The sequence below is a fragment of the Tarenaya hassleriana genome, unplaced genomic scaffold (assembly GCF_000463585.1).
Source record: "Tarenaya hassleriana unplaced genomic scaffold, ASM46358v1 Cleome40, whole genome shotgun sequence".
Classification (NCBI taxonomy): domain Eukaryota; kingdom Viridiplantae; phylum Streptophyta; class Magnoliopsida; order Brassicales; family Cleomaceae; genus Tarenaya; species Tarenaya hassleriana.
The window spans coordinates 163,226-173,954 of NW_010966882.1; the positions used below are offsets into that span (position 1 = coordinate 163,226).

General features: G+C 37.4%; 1 protein-coding gene across 1 annotated transcript; it reads right to left on the minus strand.

Moving 5' to 3' along the window:
• Positions 1-6,415: 6,415 nt before the first annotated feature.
• On the minus strand, positions 6,416-10,216 carry LOC104824614 (synaptotagmin-4). The gene is made up of 13 exons (XM_010556712.1): positions 9,918-10,216; positions 9,548-9,652; positions 9,399-9,449; positions 9,182-9,302; positions 8,586-8,713; positions 8,373-8,474; positions 8,198-8,272; positions 8,002-8,081; positions 7,771-7,921; positions 7,462-7,692; positions 7,069-7,359; positions 6,885-6,998; positions 6,416-6,790 (listed from the first exon to the last, which is right to left on the minus strand). Exons 1-13 carry the CDS (start codon positions 10,020-10,022, stop codon positions 6,641-6,643), a joined length of 1,704 nt encoding a protein of 567 aa, XP_010555014.1. The 5' UTR covers positions 10,023-10,216; the 3' UTR covers positions 6,416-6,640.
• Between the last annotated feature and the right edge of the window lie 513 nt (positions 10,217-10,729).

Here is a 10,729-nt window from a genome sequence, read left to right on the forward strand (position 1 = left end):
AATAATAATAATAATAATAATAATAATAATAATAATAATAATAATAATAATAATAATGTTAATAATAATAATAATAATAATAATAATAATAATAATAATAATAATAATAATAATAATAATAATAATAATAATAATAATAATAATAATAATAATAATAATAATGTAAACATTGTTTTTTTTTGTTAAATGTTCTATGTATAGTGAGTTGATTAGTATATCTCCTCCAAATCTTTTGATGTATACAACCACCTCGTATGAACATATCTAAAAACTTTGTTTGAGAAAATATCTATCAATTTTGTTATACCATGCTCTTTGTACTTATTTCAAAATATACAAAGCTTTTCTTAGTTTCAATATATGATCTTCTTTGCTTTCTACTTCAAATTATTGAAGTTTTGTTCCACAAGTACTTCTTTCTCAAATTCATCATTCAGAAATGTAAACTTCACATCCATATGATGTAGTGTCCACATCTTTTATGTTGCAATTGCAAGTATGAGTCTCATGGTGTCGCACATTGACACAAATGCAAAGGTCCCTATTTAGTCTTTACCATACTTTAAATTAAACCCTTTTGTAACCAATCTCTCCTTATACCTTTAAATTGATCCATATCTGCAGTGGTCTTGAGTTTGTAGATTTTCGTATCTTTCCACCAACTCCAATTGTAATTCTTCTCAATCATTTTGATTTCTTCTCCCAATATTTTTCGTCATGCTAAATATTTTTCAACTTCTTCAAAGCTTGTTGGTATGACATGAAACATGTTTTTTTTTTGTAATGGTAAATCTTATAAATATAATTTGTTTCTACAAAGATAGTCCGTGGACAGCAATACAACTGAACTCAACTAGTAGAGTTCACGTAACCAAAACCCCCAAAAAATCGAGAGTTATACTAAAACAGTTAGAGACGGTTAAATCTCATAATCAAAAGTAGTCAAAACCTAAAATCTACCTTTTCCCTTGCGACTTTTCCCGACTAGTGTGAAGTCTGAAGGATCGAAGGTGTTTTTGTTAGTTTGAGAACGAATGGTATACCGGGATTCATGACCCATGACAGCAGTGAGAGAACGAGCTCGTAGAATTCGTTGCGCTTCTGCCACTAGTTCTTCATCAGAATTAAAGGAGAATTTCTGACACTTATAGGCAATAGGCGTGGTTGAACCTAGCTGATTGTCTTCAACAAGTTGTTCTTCCAAGTCAAGCATGTATTCTCTATGAGGAGAAGCATGAGGCGGAAGTGATGGAGGGACAGATTGACAAGGTAGAAGAGATTGTGATGTTTCTCGGGTAATCTCAATTTCTGGGATAGAAGTCGGCTGAAGTAGAGTGACTTGTGATGGGTTTGAAGCCAACGGAGTGTGAACATTTGAGCTGATAATGGGTTCATCAGACACTATGGTAGGAGCTGATAAAGAGTTATTTGGTGTTTGGACCATGGTGGTAGGCTTGGTTGCTGGGCAGGAGGTGTTTACGGTTTGTTGAGTAACTGCTAGTGGGGAGGATTGTGATACAATAGTCGTCGGTTTAGTAGTGTCACTCTGGAGTGATTGTTGGGTTATTTTAGTAGGACAACAATGAAGATTGTGTCCAAAGTGGTCACAGGCTTGGCATCGAGGAGGTGTCCAGGCGTAGGATGCCTTGACCGTCACCACAACACCTCTTTCGTCCTCAATCTCAACACACTCAGGCAAAGATGAGCCGAGACTGACTTCGATTTTAACTCGTGCTTCACCAACACTTAAGGGATCCAACCGCATACGCTCGGTATGCAGTAGTGAGGACCGATTGACGGAAGCTACGTTTCGCAGACCATTCTATCACCGAAAACATCACATCTGCCACCCGCCATATCCCTACTTCGAGAACCCATTCTCTAGTAGCAATATCTGCAATGTATATGAGGCATGTTGAGTTGTTCATCCATCGGACATGTATTTTGGATTTACGCCCCCAGATCGGATTCAAGGATTGAAAGATCTTGGATCCGGAAGGAGCGATTCCATAGAAGTGTCCCACTAAATAGCCGGTCCATGTCTTGGATGCCTCGGCTAGGACAGAGCTCGGTACCCGAATCCTCGGATGACCATCAACAGAGATGGTTGGTGTTGCCACTCTGTTGAGATTTTTGGACAATGTTCTGAGACGTTTCGCCCATGGGTAACCACCTTGAGGGGCTGAATTAAAAGTTGTCTGTACGACAGGAGTAGGAGGATGGGTAGCGACTGACCGTGGGGCGGAAGAGACAGTACTGGTAGATTTACCCAGTGGAGGAAAATCACTGAGGGATAGTTTGTCATTGGTGGGGGGAGATGGTGGATATGGGCTATAGATGACTTGTGAAGGGTTGTCTGAGGTTTGGGATACCGGATCTAGTGTGGCAGATGGCAGATCTGATGAGGTAGACGGTGGATCTGAGCCGGAGTTAGTGCTTTGGATGCGTTGTGTAGACTGGTCTCCCTTGTTCCTCAGGGGAGAGAAGCTCTGCTTCTTCTTCTTCTTACCCATGTCAGCGGGAGTGAGTCGGCCCAACCGACCGGCTGTTGAGGTTGCCGGCGGGAGACTAAGTGAGGGGGGCGACCATTCCTTTTTTGTTTTTCCAACGCTAAATGATGATCTCTCTATATTGTCTCGCTTTTGATGTAACGTGAGAAGTTGTTCCACATGAAACATGTTTCCATCATGTTCGCATAATAGTCCAAAACTCTTGGAGCGACTTCAAGTAACTCTTTTATAAACCTCGTGTTCAGGCTTTTAGATTCTGATGAACTGTCATCTCAAGTATTGGTGGATATTAAAGTTAAAACACTCGATTCATCTCTTACTCTTATTTCCTATTGAAGTCGTAGATTCTATATGAATGTCTCTTTTAAAAGAATTTGATGTAGGGATTACAATAACGTTTCCCTTTTCTAAGCTTTTGCTCTAATCCCATCTTTGACTTCCATCGAATGTTACATATCATGCAACTGTAACTCTTTGTTTCTCTGGTAGGTAAAATATGTAGTCTTTGCTTTGACTATTATACTCATTGAGTACGCTTTTCTTCACTTTGTCTCCTAGTTTTATTCGCCTTTCGTCTGATATATAGACAACTGTATTCTCCAATGTCGCTGAAGATAATTGATTTTGTAGATATTCTGCATTATATATTACCTCCACCTAGATTTTTATTTTTCATTACGACTTCTTTCGGCATCGCTCATACCATCTCAATCACACTTTGATTTTTCCTTTCACTTACTCCATTTTATTGTGAATAGTATGCCACAGTGAGCTGCTTTGAGATACCTTGAATTCCGCAGTATCTTGCAAATTCTTGGGATGTGCTCTTTTCCTCGATCTGATTTGATCTTTTCTTCACCTTAGTTCTCCTTAAACTTTTTGAACACACCAAATATTTCTGACTTGTTATTCAAAAAGTATACTCATGCCATTCTTAAATAATCATCGATGAAGAGTAAAAAATATTTGTTTCTATCAAGTGAAGGTGTTTGCATGGGACTACATATATTCGAGTGCACTAGTTTCACCTTCTTCTGAACTCTTGATGAAGATGTTGGAAACATGAAATATTGATTGTTTTCTTAATTGACATGCTACACACACTTCATCATAGTTGTCAAAGTTAAAGACTCATTTCGTTATTGTGAAGTAGCTTTTGCATGTATGAGTTACTACTATGTTCGACCTTTCGGTGCCACAATTGAGCCATTGTTTCTTCTTTAGTCGCGTAAGTAAACTCGTTTGGCCTCATAATCTTTATTCGGAAACTCTTCCTTCTTCGTTTGTGTTGGGATTCCTGGGATTCCATTAATTTAATTCAGAATCCAGTTCTAGAGTTCATGTAGCGGAAGATAAAACAATTTTTTTTTCTCTAAAACAACACTAAAACCGAACATACTTTATATGTAGATTTCATAAAAAAAAAGACTAATCTCAAAACGATCTGGGGCATGTCTCACAACTAAATCGTTTGATCACAAGAAAGTTGGAAGAGTACCATACCCTCTACATGTATCCACACATCATGATGAATTCCAATGGTTGTAACTCAACTGTTAGAACAATAGATCTCAATCTCTATTATGTGCAATGTTTTTGGGAATCAAAATTGGGTTTTAGAACTCTTAGATCTGATCTCAAAGTCTGAGGAGGCGTACCAAAATCCTATGAGTCGAACCCCTATTTATTTAAGTGCCGAAAACTCTAATCCTTATTAATCTCGGATTTTTTACGAAGTTGGACTGATCGGTCTAGGTTTGGACCGATCAGTCAAGCGTAAACTTCTTTGAACTTTTCAAACCTATATGTAGACCAATCGGACAACGACTGGACCAGATCCATCCACGACTAGGCTAGTCCGGTGTAACATGTAAATCGGTCAGTCCGAAGTTATTTTGACTGCAACTCGTCGATTCTCGCACTTACTTTTCTGTCCCTTTATGTATGACCCTATAGGCCCATCCGTAATAGTAGTAAAACACGGAATCCACATTCCGGTGATACAAATCATTGACGATCTCTACCAAGACACTATGACTACCTATTCCGAAAAGAGTTAGTCTAGTGATCTAATGAAAGTCGATAATAGTGCATAAAATGATCCCTTTGTAACGCAATATCATTTTCGACATAAGGCATGGAGGAAACCACCGTATCAGATTCTATTGCTTTCTCGTTCGTTGAATTAACTGAAACTACATATCTCTTCATCTGGTTGCGTGCATCTTAGTCTCAACTCACTCGAGAGACCCAAACGATATCTCTATCAGTACAAGAGGTATAAATCTCGTATTGACTAGCTACTATTCTAAACATGATTTGTGTCGTACCAAAGAGATGCCTTTATAGCCTTCCCGTTACGCAAGATGTTTGACGCAATCAAAATACATCACTCCTCATATCGGATACCGCGCGTAGACATCTAGACTAAAGGATACAATCGTGAACCATCACATGAGATTCAAGTCATGGCTAAAGTCCATGTGACAATCTCATATGAGTCATCCAATACTCATACTAGTCTTAATATATTATCATTCCCAAAATGATATATGATTAGGGAATTTAGGATCGTTCATAACGAAACATGGATTTCATCATTCATCAAATATGCAAAACGAATAACGAAAAAGAATATTCATTCACTTAAATAATCATGAACTGTCAACCAAAATATCTCGATACTCATATCGTAGAACACAATAGAGCACCTGAACTAACATTTGTACTTCGGTAATTTTCCTCTCCATAGGATCACAAATCACACAATTACTTTCTTTAAAGTTGAGTTATCCATTTAGAACCATTTTGAGGAATACTGAGTAGGGTCTTTTCTAACTTCTGAACATAGAATTAGTGTCGGACCCAGGAGAGATTATGACTGGGGCAAATAATATACATACTCTAATTTTAAGGAAAAAAATAAAAACAAAAAGTGAAAGGGACACAAAATTTTTAACGGGGGCACTGCATTAATTCTTATTAAAACTTAATACATTTATAACTAAATTAAAATTTTAGGTGGGGGCACATGACCCTACTCAAATATGAGTGGGTCCGCCCATACATAGAATACATCCTTGATCACTCTTGCACATCTCTTCGTTTTTACCACAATACATCCCTTTCATTCCGTCAAAATTACAGTTTCATCTCTACTTGGATAGGGCCTTGATATTTCGATTTATTTTCTTAAAGTACTGAATATTATGTAATTTGTGCACATCAATTAACTACAGATATCTCGGTTACCGATGAGGGGAGAATGATCGTTAGCATGAAATGACACATATAATGAGAGACTCTCGGCAAACTTTTAGATAGGAGGGACACAGGGACGAATTAAATGAACTAAAATGAGAAAGATCTTAGGGCTATATAAGTATGAAACTAACAATCAAATATAATTTAAAACAATTAATTGAGCTATTTATAATAATAATATAAATCTACCTTTTCGAATATTTATCATGCGAGAACTCCAAAAATAAGCGTGTTTGCATTGAACTAAATTTTAAAATGGATGAACTCTTATGAAATACTTCTCGCAAAATGTGTGAATAAGGACAAAACAAGTTGAAAGCTCTCGTGTTAATCGATGGAACAATTTTAACTTCCGTAATATTCGTGAGACATTATAATTTGTGTCGAAATCAATTAGTTCGAGCTATAGAAGACGATAATCTCATAAATATATTTTTATTTATTTTAGTTTTTAAAGTTTTTCAAAATTTTAATTTTTTTAAAAAGGATTGACAAACTCTAAAAATAACGTTTAGAATTAAATATGATATAATTTTAAAATTTTGAATTTATTTATCAGACAAAACTAGAGTATGAGATCATTCAATTAAAAAAATAGTCTATTTTTTTTTTATAGAAAATTTGACAGAGTTATTTTTTTTTCTAATTTCCCTTAATTTTATTAGGGTTTAGGAAACAAATTAGGAATATCCAGAGTGGGATATCCAAATTACAGATATTTCTCAAACTTATAAATGTGTAGAAATGACCCCAAATTCCGTCCAAACCCATTAAAACAAAATCAAAATCTTAAACATATAGAAAGAAAAAAAAAAACAGAAGCATGTGTCTGTTAGAGTTTCTCTGTGTTTGGTCGTGCGAAAGCATCAAGAAGCGTCACGGAGCTTAAGCTGAGGAGTCCAACTGAGATGAAGACAAAGCTTCCCTGATTTGGCTCCGTCTATGGTGAAACAGTCTTGAACCTCTCCTTCCAGCATCACTCTCGTCAGTGTCATTATCACTTTCCCGATTTTATCCTTCCAAGGAAAAAAAAACCATTAACCATCAGATCCATGGAAAAGAATATGAATGCTCCTCGTTCGTTCGATGCCCATGTCCATATCGAAATACCTTGCCGAATTTATCATGGTCCCAGACCTCGAGGATCAGAAGTTCATGCAGAGCATCTTCCACTACGAAATCAAACGTCTGGTTCCAAACTGGATTCAGGCTGTCTGGTACGACCTGCGAGTAAAAAAGAAAGATTGATTTCGAATGTTCCGACTATGAAAACTGACGGTGGAAAGAAACTCACCCTCGTCTTGGCTTTAACGTCTGATTTCTTCATGGTGATAACTACAAACGGGTCGGCTTTTCCCATGAAATCTACGGCCGGCAAACCTTCAGCAGCCACTACCGTCACGGACAACACTCCTCTCACGATTACCTCTCTTTTCTTCGGCGACTTCTTAAGATTCACACCTTCCGAATCATCGCTTTCGGGCTTAAGTACCTTCTCTAGTGTTGTCAATGCGAAATCATGATTATACGGACTCTTGAAGCTGCTCTCTGTGCCAAAGGGACAGTAGAGAAGCTCCAAATGCACCTATTCCACGTCAAAACATCCGGAATATAACGGAAAATAAAATGACATTATATGAATACGAAAGAGCAGTTATGTTATGTTTTTTTTTGGTGAAATTCTAACCTGGCCTCGGTCTTTTGTATCCCTTTGGACCTCCAAATCCTTGACTAGTTTCAACCAGACATCCTTAACTTTACCCGGCTCGAGATCTTTAAGCGGCACTTGAGCAGCCCCGATAAGCTGTGAGGCCTGAATCCCCTCGTCGTCAAAGATTCTAACAGTCAAATGCTGAGTCGAGACGTCTTCCACTATGAACTCATAGTGTTCATTCCAAATTGGATTCAACGAGTTATTCTGAAGGGATATATCGAACAGTGAGTTATGCACAATCCATATCAAAATCAAATGAAAGAAAAAGAAAACCCGTCGTACGATTGTTTTGCTCTTTTTCGTTTTCTCACGCAATGGGCGAATGAATAACATGGCGTAGGGATCAGATTTTCCGATGAGGTCTTTGTTAGTCAAGTCCTTGGCCTGCACAAGCTTCACCTCCAATGTCCCAACAGGTTTTAACTCCAAGTCACTGAAATAACATTCCCGAGTTTTAGTGACTGAAACCATCCTAAGTAAATGGAAAATGAACTGTGGCTCAATAAGCAAAACCTGTAATCTCCCGCCAGAATCGGTACGATTTTCCTAACAGGCCACGTTATGCTGTCCTCAATAGCATCTCGAATAGTTTCCTGCAAAGTTGTTTTTAAGAATTTTGGATAAAATTTTGTGACTTGACTCCGGAATCAGACCCATCATGCTAGGTAAGAAGAAAGATAAACAACAAGACAAACTTCTTCTTGCAAACCTCAATCGCGTCTGATATCCCCGGAAGCGCTGATATGTCGCCGCCGATAACTTTTAGGGTGAAATCAAGCTCTTTCTGTGAACACATTTCACAAAAAAAAACTCAGTCATTCGAGATCGGTGGAATGACCATATAGTTTAACTATACGAAAAGTTTGTCTTCGACATGTATGTACCTTCTCTCTCAGGGAATAAGAAACTGCGCCGAAGCAGGGGAATACGTCGACTAGAGGTTTGAAGATCAGCCTGAAAACCCCCGTGAATCCGATATTTTTCACCTATGCAAACAAGACAAGGACTTAAAGACAGAGTCCATAATGCTTTGTTTGCTAATCTCGATGTCTGAAAAACCATAAATTTATATCGTTGCAACCGAAACTACAAAGTACCTCGATCGGTAGAGCCACACCAACCAAGGTCTTGATATCCAAAACGATTTTCGGGTTGCCATCCCATTGCATTTCCAGTTCCATCGTAATCCCGTCACTTCCGCTTTCGCTTTCTAAAACCGAAACTCCTGAAATAAACATCCATTTGGCATTTTAGTGTCGTAACCATACATTTCACCGAAACAAAACGCATGGACAGAAACTATATATATGTCCCATACTCTTGTTCTTCTGCAAGTAGTTAAACCCAGATTGCTAGAATGGAAAACTCCTGAAATAAACATCCTTATCTTTCAACATTTTATCTCCCGAATCGGAACTTGCACAGAAATGTTCACTCATCTAAGAATCACGGTTATCAACCTGTCCTTCGGGAAAGAAGGAAACTTGGACAATTTTATGGAAACTCCTGAAGCAAAATCTATAATTGCTTCGATCTCGTGTCTGGATACTATTGATTAAGCAAAAGTAGTAGGAATCACAAATATATGCATGCATCTAATTCGACATGGATCATACCCTTTCTTCATAAGCGCCGACAATCATTACTAGATAAGTGACAGAAGAGAGAAAGATCATTAGCTGACAAAACCAACCTGTGAACTGAGGAGCCACAGTCCCAAGGGTCAGTTTTGAAAACTTGAGAGATGCTAATACAGCTGGTCTATATTGTTCAAGAATTGGTTCCACACTGCTCCTGATCAGCTCAGAAGCTGCCTAAAATAAGAATCCAACGTATGAATTCGGGTTCAATTTGGCGGGAAATCAACGCATTTCTGCAAGGAAAAAAATGCAGTAAAACAACATGTTTACCTCATTTACATAAGGCCAGATCTTTTCGAGTTGGAGATTAAACCAATTTAACTGTAAGTAAGGAACAAGAATCAATATCCAAAACAACAACACCGAAGCTTGAAAGAAAAAGGCAGAAAAGGATTGAAGGGCTTTGGGAATTTACTCAACTTCTGTCTCTGCGAGAACACAACCCAGGAAGGATAACTTTCACCGGGAAGGATTTTCCTGGAATCTTGAACCGTCATCCTTGCAAAAGCTGCAATGGTTCTCGCCTAAAACAAAAACAGAAACCTGTTTCCCGTTTCATTTGTCCAAATGAATCGTAAGCAGTTGAAAGCACAAGAACTCTACGTACAAACAAGACAACCCTAAAAGGAATATCAACATACACATGGCCTGCATGAATGTGAACACGATCATGCTGCATGAATCTAAACCTTGTCGAAACAACAAACCAGAGGGAGTATATGATGTATACATACACATATATGTACGCGTGCGTGTATATTGTGATAAGATTGGGTATGTGATGAGTACCAATTCAGCTCGACTTTTCGATCGGACATTAGAATACCGCGCGAAGGCGATGACCAAACCGACGGCGACGGCGATTCCGATTACCAAACCGAAGAAAAATCCCATTTTTCCTCGATTTAAGAGGAACCCACATGAAAATGGATCGAACCCAGAAAAAATTTCAGCGCTTTTTCTTTAATCTCAGATTCATCGTCGCATCTGTGAGAGGAAAAACAGAATGCTCTGCTTCGAGAAAGCGCGAGTGCGTTGGAAGGAGAATAACAGAAACAGAGACAATCGATTAATCAATAACTAAAGATTGCTTGGCTCTTAATTAATCTATAATTTATTTATTTTTTTTGTTTCCTTTGCTCTTTTCGCTTTATTCTCCATGTCTCTTTTCTTCTTCTCCTGCGTGCTTCTTTTTTCTCTATATATTCTTCCATCTTTTTTCTTGAACAATACGACGGGAAATTGCAGAAGAAGCTAGGTTTTGCTTACCACGATATAATATTAAGTTGTTCGAATTCATGATTAATGATCACGGACTAATATTTATGTTTGGATATTCAAAATCATACTAAACTCGAATAATTTATAACTATATCTAAATTTGATTTTAAAATTTATCTGAATATATGTCTTTCTATATTCAAATTTTAGTCGACTGAAACTAAAAATTCCCAAATTTTTGGTGGAAAAATAATTCTTATAATTTTAGTGTATCTAATTATTTCTAAATATACAAAAGTCATATTGATTGTTAACGTAAATTGATCAAAATAATACTGTAATAAAATCTTACATGGTACGTAAGATATCAAAATCATAAT

Coding starts and splice junctions, on each gene's coding strand:
- LOC104824614 (XM_010556712.1), bottom strand. CDS start 10,022: ATGGGATTTTTCTTCGGTTTGGTAATCGGAATCGCCGTCGCCGTCGGT. Junction 9,303..9,398: donor TCTGGCCTTATGTAAATGAG/GTAAACATGTTG, acceptor TTCTTATTTTAG/GCAGCTTCTGAGCTGATCAG. Junction 8,082..8,197: donor GGATATCAGACGCGATTGAG/GTTTGCAAGAAG, acceptor ACAACTTTGCAG/GAAACTATTCGAGATGCTAT.